The 20,566-nt window shown below is 49.4% G+C and overlaps 2 protein-coding genes across 3 annotated transcripts in view; both read right to left on the reverse strand.

Annotated features, from left to right (window-relative positions):
* LOC138167697 (zinc finger protein 135-like) overlaps positions 1-932 on the reverse strand; it is a 19,434-nt gene extending 18,502 nt beyond the window's left edge. The window contains exon 1 of one of the 2 annotated variants that reach the window (XM_069096668.1): positions 685-932. The gene's annotated coding sequence lies outside the window, so the exon portion shown is untranslated. The remainder of the gene's footprint in view (positions 1-684) is intronic. The other variant, XM_069096669.1, reaches the window with a different exon arrangement.
* Positions 933-3,762: 2,830 nt separating this feature from the next.
* The window catches only part of LOC138167689 (zinc finger protein 420-like), a 48,778-nt gene continuing 31,974 nt past the window's right edge, over positions 3,763-20,566 (reverse strand). The window contains exons 8-10 of the mRNA XM_069096640.1: positions 10,681-10,759; positions 10,302-10,308; positions 3,763-10,015 (exon numbers count right to left, since the gene is read on the reverse strand). Of these exons, the coding sequence (XP_068952741.1) occupies positions 9,541-10,015; positions 10,302-10,308; positions 10,681-10,759 (561 nt within the window). The 3' untranslated portion in view covers positions 3,763-9,540. The remainder of the gene's footprint in view (positions 10,016-10,301; positions 10,309-10,680; positions 10,760-20,566) is intronic.

Below are 20,566 nucleotides of genomic sequence, written 5' to 3' on the forward strand. Positions count from 1 at the left end.
TTGTGGGGGGCAGGGACTGAACCCCCAGACAAGGGAAGGATGTGGAGGCAGTGGGGAGCCCCAGGTTTGTGGGGGGAAGGGACTGAGCCCCCAGACAAGGGAAGGATGTGGAGGCAGTGGGGAGCCCCAGGTTTGTGGGGGGCAGGGACTGAGCCCCCAGACAAGGGAAGGATGTGGAGGCACTGGGGAGCCCCAGGTTTGTGGGGGGCAGGGACTGAACCCCCAGACAAGGGAAGGATGTGGAGACAGTGGGGAGCCCCAGGTTTGTGGGGGGCAGGGACTGAACCCCCAGACAAGGGAAGGATGTGGAGACAGTGGGGAGCCCCAGCAGGTGGAGGGCAGGGATCTGCGCCCCATCAGGCAGAGCTGCAGGTCAGAGGTCCAGCAGATTCTCTGGCTCAGGCAAACACAAAGCACTCCAAGGCGAGAGGGAGGAAAGCCACGCCGCGAGGTGGGAAGGGGGACCGAGGCGCCGCGGATTGGCTCCCGGTCGCGCCCTCAGACGCTGACCAATGGGAGTACCCACTGGTTGAGGGGGCGTGGCTCCGACTGTACTGGCTAATTAAACTGCGCAGGTGCAAAGAACTCCAAGCTGAAGCCCCTCCCATTTTCCCCCCCCTCCCCCCGCAAGCTCCGAAACCAGGCTCCGAGTGTCCCGCCCACTCAGGCCTCTACCCGACTTACCCCAGTCCAGGATGCAGGGGTCGGACCCTGGTGGAGGCGGGCAGCGACTGAAGACTGAGCGGAACCGAAGCAGCCACGAGCGGCACTGGGGCTATGGGGGCGGAGAGAAAAACAGGGACAAGCGGAAGTGACGACACAGGTTCCCGCTTTCTTCCCGCTTCCTCAGTTTGAGCTTCCAATCCGAGAAAGGCTCTCCAATTTCTGGGCCCTGCCATCTTCGTTTCCATGACAACTACACCTGCTAGGGAAGCCTACCTTTGAAAGGAAAAGCCTTCTGGGAAATGTAGTGCTGAGGCTTGTGAGGGCATGGGGCCAGTGTGCGCATGCCCAGGATCCTGCCTTACTCTCTTGACTGGGAAGAAAAAACAGCCAAGTGAGCCGGCTGGCTGAGGGCTGCAGGCTAGGTGGTGTCTGCAGAGGAGGAAGGGCCAGCGGGCATCTAGGCAGAGCCTGCTGTTTGCGGGCTTGGTGCGAACGGACGCCGGGAGGCGCTGGACATTGGCCTGGGGATGGACGGTCCGGTGGCCCGAGGATGGACAGTTCTGTGGCCGGGGCATGGACGGTCCGCGGGCGGGGGATGGACGGTCCGCGGGAGGGGGTTGGATGGTCCGCCGGCGGGGGCAGAGCCAGCGCTAAGCGCCTACTGTGTGTCCCGCTGTGGCAGGCGGCACGGAGGGCTCTTGTGCGCTGCCGGAGCTGGGCGAGGCATCGCGGCAAGGTCCAGTGGCTCGGTGGCCCGACAACAACCTGGAGGCCGGCGACTGCCGGGCCGCGGGGGGCCTTGGTCCGAGCGCTGCCCCCGCCGCCCTCCCACTCCTCAGGGAGGCTTCCCCGCTGAGGCTCCCCCTGGGTCACCCTGCTTCAGTTCGTGCCGCGGGGTGCGCAGGGGCGCTGCGGCTTTCCGGAGCCCCCTCCAAGGCTGGGTATGCAGATGCAGAAAAAGAGCTTGCGGTCCGGGGAGGAGCCCGCACCAAAGGGACTGAGATGAAGGGAAGGGGACAGCCTGGTGAGAGGTGAGGTGTCCGAGAGGGGCAGAAGGCCGGGATGGAGCGCGGACTAAGGCTGCCGAGGTGACCCCAGGAGGGAGCTTCCTGGGCCATGGGGGGATTCAGGCAGGGAAGCTCCCACAGTCCGCTGGGGCGGGGGGACTGAAGACTTGTCAGCAGTAGAGATGCTCCGCTCCTGGAGCTAACCAGAGCCGCCTCCAGAACGCCCGTCCTGGTGTGGTTCAGTGGAGGCTGGCTCTTCTGACCCCGTGGACCGCAGCTCTGTCCACTTTGGGCACTTCCCGAATGCTCTCTATTTCCATCTCTTCTAAATCTCACTTTTATTCATTTTTTTCTTTTTACACTGTCTCCCTTTCAGATTCTCCCCCTCCTTCTTTCTCCACCCAGACAGCCACTCTTTGTAAGAAGGAATCAGAGAAGCCTAATTAATCTGGCTGCCTCCTCGGGAGGGCAAGCTGTATGCAGTATTGCCTAGGGATAATTCCTCCCCTCCCCAAATCAGTCAACATGGAATCAGCATTGATTAAGCACCAAGTATTGTGTGAAGTGTTGAGGATACAAATAGCCATTCCTTAGTCATCAAGCATTTATTAGGACTTCTGGTGTATTGGGCTTTGTGCCAAATTGTGCTGCAAATATAAATGGAAGCCTAAAGACAGTCCCTGCCCTCCACCTGCTTATGCGTTAATGGGCTGAGACTGAAGCTAAGAGGAACTGAAGGGGTGGGGATGGTACCTGTCCTAGGACCCAGGTGGAGGAAGTCTGGGGAGAGACAGGCCCTCCCTTCATCCACAGGGATGGTGATGTCTTTGGCCTGGGCATACCCCTCAGATTGGATGTTCTTAGAGGGCCGGCCAGTCAGAAGATGAGACCTTAGGGTGGAGACCTCTTCCAAGAGAATTGAGCTTCTAGGGTGAAGAGGTTTCTAAGGCCTGGTGGAGACGAGCAATCCAGCCTGGAGAGGGCTGCAGGAAGCTCCTCATGAAGGACATAGTTTAATGGGCGAAGACACATACATGTATACACATATATGAAATACGTTGTGCACATATGGAAAGTCATTTGAGAAAGGACAGCCCCCGCAGCTGGGGGACTCCTATGGAAATTGGCCTTTGAACTGAGTCTTGAAGGCTGCCAGGGATTTTAGGGGGAAAAGCATCCCAGGCGTGGGGCTGCATCGTGTATGTGTGAGGACTGTATATGGGCAAAGGGACATGATGTGCCCACACACCAAAGACATGGGGAAGGAGCAGGAAGGAGTTATTGGAGATGCAGGGGCATGGCCAGAGAGAAGCTTGAGGCAGGGAATGCAAATCAGCTGATAGTCTGTGCAAGAGTTGGTATGGTCATGATTGTGTGAGGGGAGAGAAGAGAACATATCTGAAAGATGTGGTGAAGAAATGACAAGGAGGGGGCGGCCAGGTAGCACAGCAAGTAAGAGCACCGGCTCCAGTGTTGAGAAGACCTGGAGATCGAATCCCAGGCTCAGACACTTAGCACCCACCCAGAAACACCTAGCCGTGTAACCTTGAGCAAGTTACTTAACCCCAATTGCTTAGGGGCGGCCAGGTGGCTCAGTGAGTAAGAGCACCGGCTCCAGTGTCAGAACGACCTGGAGATCGAATCCCAGGCTCAGACACTTAGCACCCACCCAGAAACACCTGGCTGTGTAACCTTGAGCAAGGTACTTAACCCCAATTGCTTAGGGGCGGCCAGGTGGCTCAGCGAGTAAGTGCACCGGCTCCAGTGTTGGGATGACCTGGATCAAATCCGGGTTCAGATACTCAGCCCCACATCCAGAAATAATAACTGGCTGTGTAACCTTGAGCAAGTTACTTAACCCTGATTGCTTAAAAAAAAAATAAATGACAAGGAGCAGAGTGGATTGGATGTGTGAGGTGAGTGACACATAAGTTCAAAAGGAGTGGATTTGGGGAGGGAAAGTTGACTTGTTTGGGACATGATGAATTTGAGATGTCTGTGTAGTGCCAAGGCAATATTGCAGCACCAACGGCGACTGTAAATATGCCAGCATAAGTCCCCAATTGCAAAATATAACAGACTCTCCATATAAAAGACAGGAACAAAACATTTATTTAGATGCCAGAAAACTGAATCCCAAAACCAGAAAGCCAAATCCATCATAGTAGCAAAGAAGTTAATACACCTTAGCAGCACAGGGAGCCTTCCCACACACTCACAAACCTAGCTGTCTCCCTGGATGTGTCCTCTCCTCCCTCCAGTTCTAATCGCTCTTGACTCACAGTTTCCTGTGGGCTCTGCTCCACCTTTCAGCAAATATAGGCTCCATGTGGCATGATTGTTTTTTGTTTTGTAACATCTGTTTTGCGATGGCTCTTTCCACTCATATTGTTGTAGTCATGTATATTGTTTTCTTAGTTCTGCTTCACTTTGCATCAGTTCAGGAAGTCTTTCCATGTATCTCTGCATTTACATTCATAGTTTCTCATAGCAATATTTAATTGAATTCATGTACAAGTTGTTTAGCTATTCTCCAATGAATGAGCAAATATGCATCATTTCCAGTTCTTTGTTACAACAAAAATCGCTATTGTGGTATCTAGGGCTTTCTTTTCTAGCATTGACTTCCTTCAGGGATATGCCTACTAGTGGAATTTCTGGGTCAAAAGGTAGGGATGTTTTAGTCACTTTAATTGCATAGTTGTAAATTGTCTCCTAAAATGGTTGTACTAATTCACAGCTTCACCAGCCACCTTCTCGCAGCCCCTCCAAAAACATTCATCTTTTGGTCATCTTTGCCAATTTGCAGGGGATAAAGTGAAACTTCTGAGTTCTGATGTGTGATTCTCTCATCATTAGTGGCTTGGAACGTTCAATATTGTTAATATTCTTTGACCACTTATTAGGAATGGCTGTTGGTTCATACGCATCATATTGTGTGTATATTCACGTTATTTATGTTGTAGACACAAAAGTTTATCCAAGATATTTGATATTTGCCCCAATTCAACTGCTTCTCTTCATACCCTAAATTGACTTGTCCAGTCATTGTTCAGTCATGTTCAACTCTTCATGATCTCATTGGGGATTTCTTGATACAGATACCAGTGTAGTTGGCCATTTCCTTCTCTAGCTCATTTTACAGATGAGGAAACTTAGGCAATCAAGGATAAGTGACTTGCCCAAAGTCACACAGCTAGCATCTGAGGCCAGATTTGAACTCAGGAAGATGAGTCTTCCTGACTCCAGACCTAGTGTTCTATTCACTGTATCACCTAGTTGCCCCAATGCATTAAGCAGCTTTTCAATTTCATGCAATCAAAATAATTGATGTGTGTGTGTGTGTGTGTGTGTGTGTGTGTGATTACCTCTATCTTTTGCTGGCTAAGAATAGATCTCTTAGCCATAGCTGTGAGAAGCATATGATCTATTTCTAATTTTTAAATGGCATGATCTTTACTCATCCGATCATGCATCCACTTACAGTTTGTAGAAGATGGTGTAAGATACTGATCTAACTAAAATTTCTGCCAAACTGATTTCTGGGTTCCCAAGCAACTATCAAATAGGGGGCCCTACTATTTAATAGAACCACAACAGATCATAGATGGTGTGTGAGAGTAGAGGGTAAGATGCAGGTGGTGGAAGAGAAATTTGGGGGTGGGGAGATATAACGTTCAGTTTGGAGAATGTTGAACTTCACGTATCTATAGGAAATCTAGTTCAAGATGTCTAATAGGGAGCTGGAGATAGAGTCCAGGGGCTGGATAACTAGATTAATAATTCACATAATCATCAGCAGAGAGGATAATTAAAACCATAGCATGCAGCAAAATGGAGCAAGGGAGTGGTCAGACAGACAGGAGAACCAGGATAGAGTGTCATGGAAACCTAGAGGTCACTGCCAGTGCCAAAAGCTACAGGGAGACCAAGGATGAGGACTGAGAAAAGAACATTGGGCCTGACCATTAAGAAATTACTGGCAGGGGGCGGCCAGGTGGTGCAGTGAGTGGAGCGCCGGCCCTGGAGTCAGGAGGACCTGGATTTGGATCTGGCCTCAGACACTTAACACATAAAATAGCCGTGTGACCTTGGGCAAGTCACTTAATCCCAATTGCCCTCCCCCCCCCAAAAAAAAGGGAAATCACTGGTAGGCTTGACAACAGCAGTTTCAATTGATTAGATCAGAGAGGTAAGAAGAGTTTGTCTCCACAAAGGGTCAAGTGAGTTTTAAAAAGATGGTGGAAACTTGGGTATGTTTATAGGCAGTGGAGAAGCAGCTAGCAAACAGGGAGAGATGGAAGACAAGTTGGAGGGGGCAGTGTGCCAGGGAAAGGGACGTGCAGGGGGGCTTCCCTGGGCAAGTACCACTGTGTCATGTGAGAAAGGGTGAAGGAAGAGAATGAGCATTTCTGTATACTCCCTCATTTGATCCTCCCCACGTTGGAAGGCAGGTGTTATCATTATTCCCATCTTACAACTAGTGTCTGAGGCTGGATTTGAACTCGGCTCTTCCTGACTCCAGGCCCAGTGACCCACTACTCCACCACCTAGCCGCCTTGGGGGAGATAGTGGGAGAAGGCATTTGGGACACGAGAGATGAAATGACAGAAAAAGGCATCAGTGAATGGGCTCAATTTTTTCAGTGAAATATGAAGCAAGGCTCTCGGCTGAGAGGACGGGAGAGGAGGACCATGGGAGGTTTTTAATGGATCGAGTGTTCTGGAGGAGCCACTGTGGAGAGTGGGTTAGTGAGGCAATTAGTGAGGTATAAAAGACTGCTAGGTGGCAGAGAGGACCCACTTGAGGTTATGTAACATAAAGACGTGGTTTTCAACTTGGCTCAGCCTCTTAAAAGTTCAGACCCATTTTAGTCCCCGGTGGCCTGAAGCTACTTATCCATGAGGGAGACTTGCCCCACTCCCACTGTATAGGTAGAATTAGGGACTACTAAGAATCTCAGACTTTAGATTATCTGCATTATCGTTCTTCCTCTAAATGTGAGATCCTTATTCAATCACGGTGTAGACATGCTACTGGAAAAATGGAAGTCAATCAGTCTTGATATTCTCCCTGTACATAAAACCAGTGGAAGGAAGTTCTGGCTCAGTGGGAATAAGGCTCATAGGCTCTCCTCAGAAGCACAGAAAGCCGTTGGTGGAGTTGGTTTGATTACATACCCAGGCAGTCAGAAATAGTGGCTCAAACAGGATCTTTGACCATCTCACACTGTAGTGCTTACAATAAATTTGTGAGAAGCTACAAGAAGAATCGTTGCAGCTTACATATCATCTCCTAGAAAGGATGAGGAAATTTCTAAGGACATAGGAAGGCCTTCCAAACTAAATCACCACATACCTGGATACTTGATGACTTCAGGAAAGGGGAATAGGTGAAGAGGACATAATACCTGGAAGGCAGGAGAGTTATAGAGCAGCCAGGAGAAGCTTGTCACACACTGCAATCAGGGAATTAAGAAAAAACTGCAGTGTAGGGTGGTAGAAAGCCATGGATGGGTTGGTCGTGCAGCAAAGGCAAGAGAAAAGCAATGCGGCCACTTCTCGTGCTCTGCTCCACTACCATCGACCCATTAACCAATAAGCAATTTTTAAAGAGCTTACTATGGACAAGAGAGTCTAAGTGCTGGGGATATGGAAAAGAGTAGCTCCTGCCCTCAAGGAGCTCCTATTCTAGATGAGGAGACAACACATACACATATAAGCAGGTAGAGAACACAAAGTCAACACAACACAATGGGGGGGGGGGGGATGAAGCAGGAGAAGTAGTAGCTGAGGGCCCAGGAGAAGCAGGTAGTATTTGAGCTGAGCCTTGATGGAAAATCAGAACCTCTAAGAACTGGAGGTGAGGAGGGAGTACATTCCAAGCATGGAATACCATATGTGGAATGGCAAACAGGCCGGTATGGTTGGACTGCAGAGGTCGAGGGGATTAAAAGTATAAGACTAAAAAGGAAGGAATGGGCTAGGTTGTGAAGACGTCTAAATGTCAACTGGGAAGGTCTATACTTGATCCTCAAGGCAAGAGGGCACCATTAGAGCTGGCTGAGGAGGGTGTGAAAGTGCCATAGTCAGCCTGGAGCTTCAGGAGAATCACCCTGGCAGCTGTGCAGAGGCTGGACCAAAGGCAGGACAACCAAAGAGGAGCTCACTGCGATAGTCGAGGTGAGAGGCTATGGGAAATGAACTAGGGTAAGCTCCCACAGGGGTGAGATCAGAGGTTCAGCTGAGAATTCAAACGACTCAAATCATAAAGCCTGGATATTTAGTTTGTTTTAAAATGTGAAACAAGTGGAACAAGACAGCAAGTCAAATATCTTCACATCTTTTGTGTCCCCTTGGAAGGCACTTTGGAGTAGGGAAAGCCCAGTGGCATTTGGAATCAGAGGACCGGGTCTGCATTCCTTCTTCAGCCTTTAGTTTCCTCATCCATAAAATGACAGGTTGGATGGGGCAAATTCTAAGGCCAAGTCTGTGCTTTTTCTTTTCACATTAAACATTGTTAGAAATTTAATATCCAATATCAATGCAAATACCTAAACTTGCTAAATAACTTTTCATTTAAATTAAATTAACTAGATAAAGTATCATACCCTATTAGCCATCTCTCCTTCTAAGTGATCAGGATGCTTTTCCTCCTATGGTCATAGGCATCAATAATCATAGCTAGCATTTATATGGCACTTTAAGGTTTACAGAGTACTCTATTACATTATTGCATTTGATCCCCTCAACAGCCCTGGGACGTGGGCCCTACTATTATCTCCATTTTCCAGTTGAAGAAACTGAGGCAAACTGGGTTAAGTGGTTTGCCCCTGATCAGAGCTATACAGTGTCTGAGGCCAGATCTGAACTCAGGTCTTCCTGACTCTGGGCTCGAAGCTCTAGCCACTGCATCACCTAGCTGCCATTTTCCCAGTGGTTTTTATTTATCCCCTTTATAATATTTTATAAAAGTCTTTCTAGATTTCTAACATAAGATTTCTGCTTCTGAGGAAAGCATTTCCCAATGAAGACATTCATTGTATCCACTATGAGTTTTTCGATCAATAAAAGTTGTGATTTCTGGGGAAAGGTCTTCCCAATATACTCATAAAGTTTCTCATCTGAACACAACATTCCCTGATGTTAAGATGAGAAGCGTGGTGGAAAGCTTCCCACAGTTGCTTGAATAATTTTTTTTTTCTCTACTGTGAATTTTCTGATAAATATGTTTTGAACTCTGATGAAGGTCTTCCCACATTCAATACAATGACAAGTTTTCTCTCTACTATGAATTTTTCTGATGCTCAATTAAGATCTTTGCTTTCTCAAATGACCTTTCATAATCACTATGTTGATAATATCTCTCCCCTTTCTGAGGCTAAGAAAGTTGACCCTGGAAGGCCTCCCTACCTTCATAATATTTCTTTCCAATGTGAATCTCCTGGTGTGGATTAAATTTTCAACTCTGGCTGAAAACCCCTATACTCAGTACATTTAGGAATTTTTTTCTCTAAATTTCAGTTTTTAAAAATTCTTTTGGAAAGCCTTCCCATATGCAACACACTAATAAATCTTCTATCCAATACTCTGCTACTCATTTCATGTTTTACTTTCTCAGAAGTTCTTAGCATAACTATTACACTGATAATGCTTCTTTCCACTATAAATTTTCTGATCCCCAGAAAGTTGTGCTTTGGCTGGACTCCTCACTTTCCCAGGGTTTTTCTCCAGTTATGAGTGCCCTAAGAAGAGGTAAGCTTTGATGTCCTCAGATGGGAAGTCTTCCCACATGAATGATTGCTCTGTATATAAGAATTTTTTGATTGAGAGCAAGTTGTTAACTCTTAAGACCTTCTAGATTAATTTCATTTAAAAGATTTCTCTCTAACGTGACATTTCTGATGTCGAGTATGTTGTGTCTTCACACTGAAGGCCTTCCCACATTCATTACATTCATAAGGTTTTTCTCCTGTATGAGTTCGCTGATGCTGAGTAAGATGTGAGCTCTGGCGAAAGGCCTTCCCACATTTTTTGCATTCATAAGGTTTTGCTCCAGAATGAACTCTCTGATGTCGAATAAGTGCTGAGCTCTCCAGGAAAGTCTTCCCACATTCTTTACATTCATAAGGTTTTTCTCCTGTATGAATTCTCTGGTGTCTAGTGAGTTGTGTCTTCAGACGGAAAGCCTTTTCATGTTTGTTACACTCATAAGGTTTCTCTCCACTGTGAATTCTCTGATGTACAATAAGCTGTTTGTTCTCATTGAAGGCCTTCCCACATTCACTGCATTCATAAGGTTTCTCTCCAGTGTGAATCCTCTGATGTGCAGTAAGTTGTGCACTATGGCCAAAGGTCTTCTCACACTTGTTACATTTGAAAGGCTTCTCTTCAGTGTGAATTATGTGATGCTAAATAAGCTGTTTCCTCAAGCGGAAGGCCTTCCCACATTCACAGAATTCAAAAGGTTTATCTCCAACATGAATTTTTTGATGGTGAATAAGATCTGGTCTCTGGTGGAAGACCTTTCCACATTTATTACATTCATAAGATTTATCTGTAAGTTGAATTCTCTGACATACAGGGAATTTTGAGCTCTCACAGGCCTTCATACATGCATTCCATTCACAAGGTTTCTCTCCAGTATGAGTTTTCTGATGTTTCTCTAGATTTAATTCCTTGCCACTAGATTCCACACATTCAAAAGATTTTTCTCCTTTATGGACTCTGAGGTTCAGTAAACTGTTTGTCCTCATGGAAAGTCTTCTCATATTCACTAGATTCATGAGGTTTCTTTCTTTTATGAATTCTTTGATGTCGAACAAGTGCTGAATTCTCAAGGAAAGTCTTCTCACAATCCTTACATTTATAACACTTTTCTCCAATATGAATTTTATGATGTCGAATGAGGTCTGAGCTTTGGTGGAAGCCCTTCCCACATTTAATACACTCATAAGGTTTCTCTCCAGTATGAATCCTCAGATGTCGGATAAGTTGTGAGTTCTGGCGGAAGGTCTTCCCACATTTTTGGCATCCAAAAGGTTTTTCTCCAGTATGAATTCTCTGATGCACAATAAATTTGGAGTTCTCCAGGAAGGACTTCCCACATTCATTACATTCAGAAAGTTTTCTTCCAGGACGGATTTTCTGATGCTGGACAAGTTGTTTGTATTCAAGGAAGGTCATCCCACAGTCATTACGTCGATAACCTTTCTCTAAAGTACAAACCTTCTGGTGCTGACTAACGTTTTCACTACCTGAAAGGAAAAACAAGGAAGGGGATGATCAATGCTGTCTCTTTTCCCCCATTTCCCAAGGGCTGCTCATTCTGCCACCTGCTCTCAGGGGTGAGGGGAGAAGGACACAGTTTCATCTGACTTTGCCTTAGGATCCTCAGTATAGGTTACGTAAAGGCATACTGGTAGAAAATTAATACATTTAAATGAACAGAGATTCAAGATTAAATTATTTTCAAGAACAATATTAAAAGGATGAATGTTTGATTTATGAACAAATCTTTATTGTAGTATAAATGAATGGATAACAGAAATGAAAGAAAACATCTACAAAGACTTAATGGCTTTAACAGCTTGCAGATATATCCCTTCTATGGGGAAGAGGGGGAGGGGAGGATAGGAAGGAAGGAAGGAGAAAGACTAAACAGAAAGAATTTGGGGTTGTGGGTGGCAAGGAGGGATGGAGTCATGAGGTGAGCAGAGTAAGAAAGATGGTTAGGGGAATATCAGACGATGAGGAAGCAATGATGAACACAGAAGGGAGTTAGCCTGTATGTACTAACCAACTCGCAAAGGCAGCAGGGCAGCCTCCTCGGCAGCGCTTGTCTCTTGTCCCTTCCCCTTCTCCAGCACAAGGCTGCTGGATTCGTCTCTGTAAGGGTTATGGGATTTAAAGATCTTCCACGCCCCATTGGACGTGCTGAGGTAGCAGGAAGGGGCGGAGCAAGAGGAAGCGGAAGCCGAGCTAGCGTTCCTGCAGTGGCTGGCGGTGGTTGCGATGGCGGCGGCAGCAGCAGAGGCAGCAGCAGCGCAAAGCCCTTTTTGAGTTAGGACTGCTAAGGACTTTCTGCTAAGGACTCCTGCTGAGGACTGCCAGGGGCCGGAGCTGCTGGGAGCGCGCTTCCTGGACGCTGGGTGGTTGCTGTGCATGGGGAGAGGAGGACCTTTGCCTGAGGTAGCCTGTTCTGTTTTAAAGGCTTGAAAATGTGAGTGCTTTCTACTTTATCTACCTGTGCCAATGTCATAACTACTCTGATGGCTTTCACTTTCTGGTTTTGGGACTCAGTCTTTTGGTATCTTAATAAATTTTCTAGTTTATTTCCCCATATGGCAAGCATGACGTATTTTGTGATGGATAATTATATCAGCATATTTGTAATCTCTATAGGCATTGTGAATATGGCATTGCTGATACAGTCTCCCCACAATCTCAGGGACATCATGACAGGATCCCCTTTAACTCTTGCTTCTCCCACATCCTCTCCTCAGGAATAAATGCAAACTCCCCACAGCAGACACCTAAAAGCTCCCATGATCTGGCTTCCCCTAAAGGATCCCTCATCTTCTATTCCAAGAGAGGGGAAGGGAAGGGAAGGGCCTTAAAATGCTCCGAGTCCAGTCTCCAGCTGGCCCAGAATGCTTTACATGAGTATAAGAGGGAGTCACCCAGCCTAGTCTTGGACCCTGTGCCACCTCCCCTCATATCACCTTCCTGGCTGCCAGGTCATGCTTTTAAATTACATTTTGCTTAAAGTTTACTAAAACCCCAGGTCTTTCTTTAAAGAAAGATGGCCACTTAGCTCTGTGACCATTTTGTTTTGTGGACCTGACATATGGCACCCAGGTGTAAGGCCTCCCACTTATTCATGTTAAATTCCATCTCAATTTCCCAGTCCCGTGGTCTAGCCTGTCAGGTTCATCTTGGATCCTGACTCTGTCACTCCACAGGTCTGTTCTTCCTTCTAAATCGGAGAACCCGCAAGCCTATACTTTCTACTGTGCTGTATTTACTGTGATTGTGGAGAAGAGGGAAATTCTTATCCATTCAACAAATAGAAGAAATTCTAGGAGACAAAGAAGATGAATTAGATTATAGCAAGCTGAAGAGTTTCTGTATGACAAAAAGCAAGGTATCCAGGATAAAAAGGAAAGAAACAGATAGAAGGAAAACAGTGTTGCCTTAAATATTTCTGCTAAAAATCTGACTTTTTGGACTTCAAGGTAATTTAATCAAATTTTAAGAGATCAAATTTCAAAAACCCAAATGTCAAAACAGGCATCACAATTTATCAATAACAATCTGAAACATCAGTCAAACTCTCTAATAATCAGAGAAGTTAAAAGTAAAACAATTCTGAGTTCCTACAACATGCTGATGAGATGAATAAAGACAGTTAAAAACGATAAAATTGTTGGTAGAGCTGTAGAGGAATCGGCTTAGTCAGTTATGCGGATGGCAGCACTGTGAATGGCCATCTTTTTGAAAAGCAACATGATAATACATGCCTGGTATTTCAGAACTGACCATGCCATGGTTGTACTACTAGAAGCATGTCCAAAAAGTGCTACCGGAAAGAAACCAAGACCTCTCTCTCTCAAGAAGGATTCAAGCAACTTCACGTAAAATGTTAAGTGAGTCCCACAATGGGACTGGCCAGACAGACCCAGTGCTCCACCTTCACAAGTACCACACGGGCCCAGCAATATCAGGGAAATGCAGGGAAGTGACTCAGCTCAAAGGAAGGAGGACAAGGAGGACGATAGTTGTTCAAAACAACATTGACATCTGTCCTCAAAATACACAGAAAATGTCAGAAGCCGTGCAGAAGCAAAAGGGGCATTTATAACTGTTTTAAGGTAAGACACATTAAAAAACGGAGAGTAAATTGATGCAGGTGGAACATGAGGACGGTTGCTATTGATAAGTGACATGGAGGGAGAGCAGAAAAGTAAACCCTATGTTCTTGACTGAGGAATCCATCTAGGGACATGGGCGGTGACAGCCGCTACCAGTGTCCATGTTGAATCAAAGACAAGGCTCTTGGAAGGCAGCCTTAGCGCTTGCCCATGGGCCTGGGGGTGCCATGAGGAGACATCTCTGTCTCACATTCTGCCAATGCCTCCCCCAAGGGCCTCATAGTGTTGCCTTGTCTCCATGAACTCACCTGGAGAGGTGTTTTTTGGGCGGCCTCCCTCTGGCGTCCAAGCTACTTCCCCTTGCTCCAACTGGTCAAGCACATCTAGATTGGAGACTACAAATCCTGTTCACTGAAGATGGAAAAATGCTGGGAACAGAAGCCACATCAGAATTCTGTTCTCAAAAGAAGGCAAAGTCCTTCCTCCTCTAGGCAGAAAGGTGGAGGTGTGGTTTATCCAGCAGACCTGGTTGCTATGTTGCTGGCTTTGATGAAATTGGTCACCCGTGTGAGTTCAAGGGGTTGGGGTCCAGGGGATTATATTTCAGAAAAAGATGAGAGCATTTTTTAAAAAGCACTCCCAAAAATGTAAGAAAAGAATTCAATCATAGCCCCATCTCTCTGTGGAGGGAAAGGAGGCCTGCCAGGAAGATCAGAAGATGATCTGGACATCCAAAAGATGCTCTATGTTGTCTTGCTAGGAAATAAACACAAAGGAACAATGGAGCTGGACTTAGAAATGCTAAGACGAGGAACCTTTGATGTATGAGATTAGCCCTGGGATGTAAAGGGCGTGTCCTGGCCCTACGCATTCTCAGACACATCAAGCCCCCATTTCCAGTGGGACTGAGAAAGACAGTTAAAATGGCCATCTCTTTTTGTTTCACGTGAAGATGAAGCTTCTCGGATTTCTGCATGTCAAACAATAATTATTCACAGCTCCAGATTCCTACCACTAGCCCTCATTAAGAGAGGGGAAGCACAGAGGCAGGTTCTGGGGCCACCTTACCCAGGTAGATCACATTCCGATAGTTCTCCTGCATGACATCCTTGTACAACTCTCTCTGAGATCGATTCAAGCTTCGCCACTCCTCCTGAGTGAATTCCACAGCCACATCTGGGAATGTGACTGGTTCCTAAAATACCCAAAACATCTCTATTGACCCAGGAATCTTCCCATCTGCAGCCCTGGGAAGAGAGGGGAAGATGGCAGGGAGTACAGGGTGTGGGGCTCTCAGGAAACGAATGAAAAAGTATGAATTAAGAGCTTACAATTTGCCAAGCACTGTACTAATACACGCTGGGGATACAAAGAAAAAAAACATGACAGTCCCTGCCTTCAGGAAGCTTCCATTCTAAACGGGGGAAATCGCATGGACAGGGAAGCAACGACCCGGGAGGGGTTTTCTGGTTTAGGAAGAAACAGGGCCTGTGAGTGGAGAGAGCCCCGGCAGGCTGACTGACCTGCCCTTTCCAGCAGCAGAGAGTGCAGGGGTGGGGAGAATGGACCAGCTAGGAAAGGCAGGCCCTGGAGGGCCGGGCGTTCCCTGCCAAGGGCACCAGTCTGGGGGCCTCAGCTCCCCAGTCGGGCGGTAGGGCGGATGGCCACAATTCAAAGGCATTCTGAGCCAGTGCTCCTCCAGAACATCAAGTGTGGCCAAGGCTCTCCTAGATCATGCAGCACTGGGAGCCCATGAATGGCCCCTCCCTCCTGTGCTGGCCAGTCACTGCCGCCACAGAGGCCAAGAGAATAGTGTGGGGCACGTCTGGAGCAATGACCTACCCCTGCTGACAGTCATGAGACCCCCCCGACCCAGAAGCCAGACCTTAGGAGCTAAGGATGATAAAGCTCCATGAGGCAGCTGCTACAAGGATTCCTGATTCCTGTTTTACACATGGGAAAACAGAGTCTGAACTCAGTGTCAGGCTCACACGGAGGTGCACGTCCACACCAAGGACTGTCATAAAATCATGCCACTGGGAACAAATGGGCCAGTGTCTAAGAGCTTGGGTACTCACTATGCACCCAACGCTGCTAGGCTACCAGCGCTTCTTCAATGCCAATAACAAGGTGTTAAGTGGTAGCTTTACAGAAACACTGAAAATAAGGGTATTATTCATTTGGAGAAACACGACACTGCCACCTAAACTGATGTATTTATTCAGTTAAGATTTACCCATTTATTACCAAGCGATTATTTTGTAGAGCTAGAAAAGTATAACAACAAATGTATGTGGAAGAAACAAAGATTAAGGCTCTCAAGGGAAATAATGAAAAAAGCAGGAAGGCAAAGGGGCCCGGCTGTCCCCAGTCAGAAGATTGGGGGGGGCCCCCCTGCGGCCTCAAGGCCACACGTGGCCCTTTAGGTCCTCAAGTGCGGCTCTCTGACTAACCGGAACTTCCCAGAACAAGTCCCCTTAACAAGAGGATTTGTTCTATAAAAGCTGGGCGCAGTCACGCAGCTTGGGCATACAGCCCAAGAAGGAATGAAGAGAAGAGCCCCTAGTGGGGGACCAAGCAAAGGCCTGTGACTGACAGCGAAGGCTGAGGCAGGAGGAGAGGGGCCTGCCCTCCACCGGACCGCCCCAAAGGCCCGGCACAAACACCGGCAGGGGCCAGGGAGGCCGGTGCGGAGCCAGGGCAGGATGTTCCGCTGTGGGCTGGGCTGCAACTGGACAAGCAGCTGAACCAGATCAGCCAGGATGGGCTGCCCTCCCGCAGCGACCTGAGGGGCCGCAGGGAAGCGCCGGACCCCTGCTGGTCATGGGCACACAGACACTCCCGGGGCTCTGCCAGAGTGGGGCTCGGCAGCCAGCCCCGTGGGCACCCGGCCTGCCCTCAGGGAAGCAGAGACCTCCAGCACCAGAACCGGCACAGCCCAGGCTGGACAGGCCGGGCACCTCCGGGGAAGGGCCGGAACGAGCGGCTGGGAGAAGGGGCGGCAGGGAGCGGGCCGGGGGCAGCAGCCCGCCCCCCGCTGCGTCTGACCTTCCCCACTCTGGGAGGCCGCTCTCCGCTTGACAGCTGAGGAAACTGAGGCAGGCGGCGCTGCCCCTGGGCAGAACAAGGGGGCTCAGAGGGTGGCCCGAACGACTCTGCCGTCCTCCCTGCCCCCACTTCTCCTCATCCACCTCTCTCGGCGAGTCTAGGTCACCACCAGCTGTGACCCCCAGGGGCGCTTGGCCCCGCCTGCCTCAGTTTCCTCAAGTGTAACCCAAGGAGAAGCGCAGCGCCTGCTTCCCAGGAGAGTGAGATGGGCAGGCAGGGCTCCTCCCCGCCCCCCGTGTCCCCAGGCCCCCATTCTGGTGTTCTCGGAGGCTTCGGGCCTGGGTAGCCCCTCCCTCCCCTCCCTGAGGCGCAGGGGAGGAAAGGGGAGGGCGGGGAGGAGGGGCCCAGCGAAGATGGGGAGGGCCCAAGGGGGAGAGGGGCAGGGTCAGGCGGGGGGAGGGGCCCAGCGGGGGAGAGGAGCGGGGTCAGGCGGGGGAGGGGCCCAAGGGGAGAGGGGCGGGGTCAGGGGCCCAGCGGGGGAGAGGGGCGGGGTCAGGCGGGGGGAGGGGACAGCGGGGGAGGGCCCAGGGAGGAGGAGCCGGGCCCAGGGAGGGAGGGGCAGCCCCACGTGGCTCTGGACCCTACCACCCCCGCAGGCGCCCCTCCTTCCCCCGCTGGGCCCCGGAGTCCCCGCTGCAGGAGACACCTCGGGCCTGCATTAAAGGCCTGGCATTCGTTTTCACCCTGCGGCTCTGTGGCCCTCGGCAGGGTCCGGGTGGCCCAACTGCTTCCCACTAAGACCCAGCACCTCTAGCCTCCAGGCCTTTCCCCAGGCTGTGCACCCTACCCGGGACCCACTCCAGCCCTCCCAGGCCGGCCACCAAAGGGTTCCCATTCTCCAAGTAGAAGGAAAACTCCCTGAGGGCAGGGGCGCCCCCGCCCACCACAAGACCAGGAGGCTCCCCGCCTATCAAGAGGAAGAGGGCGGGTGCAGCCGCAGCGAGCTGATTGGCTCCAGCCTGGCCAATGGACGCAGAGGAGCACTGCGCATGCACCAGCCTCTCCTCTTCAAAGCAGTTCCCACCCGCCGGCCCTGGTGCCTAGGGGGCGCTCACACCGTCGATAGGGCGGGTGGCGCCCAGCCAGAAGCCCGCCTCCGGTTCCCACTCACCCTGGCCAGAGGAGTAGCAGTGGGGGCAGAGGTCCTTCCACTGGCGGCCAAGGTCTTCTGGGAAACGTAGTCTAGCGGCCCCCCAGTCGTTCCCAGGCTCCGCCTCTTCCTCGGCAGCACTAGGCTTAGTGCGCATGCTCAGCCTTTTTTTTTCTCCTGGGCCCTGACTGGATCTTCCCAGACCCACCTCCCCACAGCGTCCTAGCCAGGAGTGAGCAGCGGTGCAGGGCGTGCCTGGAAAGAGAGACCCGGGGGCGGCTGGGAGCTCCGGGCCCTTGGGGCCGTCTCCTCTTCCCAGACTCACCTTGGGGAAGGAGGCACGGCCAGGCCTAAGGTGGTTTGGGCCCCTGGGCCTTTGGAGGAAGGCGTGGCCTGGAGGGGCCCAGCCCACTTCCGCTAATGTTGGGCGGGGAGACAAGCGGAAGTAACGTCACGGAAGGGAGGTGGCATCTGCGCAGGGGGGGGCGGGCCTGGCTGAACTAGGGACGTCACACTGACGTCACGGAACCTCTTCCCTGAGAATCCTCCCAAGAGCTGGACCAGCAGAGGGGGAGGGAAGTGAGCTGAGCGTGACTTCTTCACCCAAGTCACGACTTCTTGCAGACAGGGCTTCACAAAGTTTCCACGCTGATTTCCTTCCATTCTATTTTCAATGTAGTCATTGACTTCCATGCGCAAATGGTCCTTGAATGGCTTGTTTATTGCAATATCAAGGGTCTGGAGATAGGCAGTCATTCCTGCAGGAATCATTACTTGATCTAGTCTTCTCTCTGCAAGGAAGTTCTTCATTTCTTTAGCGCGGTGAGTGCTGGCTGAATCCCAGACTATCAGACCTCTTTGGTTACCTCGCATAACAAGTGGCAGCATTAAATCAACCCACTTTCTTATAACGGCTTGTGTACACCAGGCTTTTTCGATTTCAAGAACGTAAATGCCAGATACAGGTTCAATCTTATCTTTCTTGCCCTTACTGATGATTAGAGGTGTGGCTTTTTTTCCATCCAAACGAATTGCCAAAACACAGGTGACCCGTGCATTTTCATAGCCAGTGGTGAGAATGTAGATTGACGTTGCACCCCTGTGATGAATTGTTGTTTGAGATCGTTGTCCCATAAACACTGCAGTTTCATCCATAGCAATCATATTGCAGGTTTGGTACTTGGAAATGTCGATCCTATCAATAAAGGACTTGAATGCAAGTGCACGTTTAATAACTTCAGCATCTTCCAGCTTAAACAGTGTTGTTGATCTTCTTAGGGACAGTTCATACCGTTGAAGGAAACCGTCCAACCAGTGTTGTGATGCTTTGAATCCTTCTGAGACCATTTCAAACTCTGGTGCCATTAAAAGGGCAAATGCTTGAATATCAGCCCTGCGCACAACCAAGGCCTTTGCTCTCCTGTCAGCAATCCATTCACCAATGAGGATCTCCAAGTCAGGATATAAGGGCTGCCGACCTGATCCAGACCTGCGCTTTTTCCCTTTTCCCTCATCCACCTGTTGATTGAGGTTATTATAATCTGCTCTCCATTTTCTGACCATTCGAAGATCCAAAAGTTTTTCTTTACAGAAAACTGCAAGATTCTTGCCATGTGACTCCTCTACAATTGCTTTCTTATACTCAACAGTATAGCGTAGCTCTTCCTTTTTGTACTCATGTCTGGGGGTCAAAACAGACAGAATAATAAAATTATGACCATCAGTCCTTCTTTTCACTCCATCATGCCCCCTGAGTTCTTCTTTTTTCCTCCATCATGCCCTTTTTATCCTCCATCATGCCCCCTCACTCCCGCTTACATACTGGGTTTTTATGTTGTCCTGCCTCAGCTCTCCTCCACGGCACTGCTCTCAATGGCACCAGCAAGCAAATCACTGGGGAAGAACAGGATGACGCGCTCACTGCTGCAGCTCTGATTGGATGCAGCTCGGAGCACAGCGTGCGTTTCATGGGGGCGGGGGGAACGGTGCATACAGAGGGTACCGTAATGTAGCGTGTAGTGCAGGGGATCACCTTCACTACAGTAGCAATCTCAATAGGGCTTATTTTTGGGGGAGGGCTTATTTTAGAGGAATCTTACACAGTAAGGGGAGGGCTTATTTTCGGGATAGGTCTTATTATTGGGGAAACACGGTACATAAGAGGGGCGGAGCCAAGATGTCTCCCAGAAGAGATCTTTCTTGGGGGGGGGCAGGGCAATTGGGGTTAAGTGACTTGCCCAAGGTCACACAGCTAGTGAATATTAAGTGTCTGAGGCTGGATTTGAACTCAGGCCCTCCTGACTCCAGGACTGGTGCTCTCTTCACTGCGCCACCCAGCCACCCCTAAAGAGATCATTTTTGTCCAACTTTCCCTATATGCCCCCCCTAAACAATTTTTTTTTAAGCAATCGAGGCTGTTTGCTCAAGGTTACATGGCCAGGTGTTTCTGGGTGTGGTGCTGAGTGTCGGAGCCCGGATTCGATCCGCCGGTGATCCCGACACTGGAGCCGGTGCTCCCACTCGCTGAGCCACCTGGCCGCCCCTAAGCAATCGGGGTTAAGTGACTTGCTCAAGGTCACACAGCCAGGTGTTTCTGGGTGGGTGCTGAGTGTCGGAGCCCGGATTTGATCCCAGGTTATCCCGACACTGGAGCCGGTGCTGTTACTCGCTGAGCCACCTGGCCGCCGCCCCCCCCCCAACAATTTTTAAAAGTGCATCAAACAAATTCCGAGTGGAATAAACAATAGAGAGTCACAATGAGTGATCTTTCCAGCCTGGGGCAGCTTGGAGAGATCTATGGAATTTGGGATAGGAGCTTCCCTG

This window comes from Petaurus breviceps, unplaced genomic scaffold (assembly GCF_028583685.1).
Source record: "Petaurus breviceps papuanus isolate PSGF00001 unplaced genomic scaffold, PetGlider_PUasm1.0 287, whole genome shotgun sequence".
In the NCBI taxonomy this organism is placed as follows: Eukaryota; Metazoa; Chordata; class Mammalia; order Diprotodontia; family Petauridae; genus Petaurus; species Petaurus breviceps.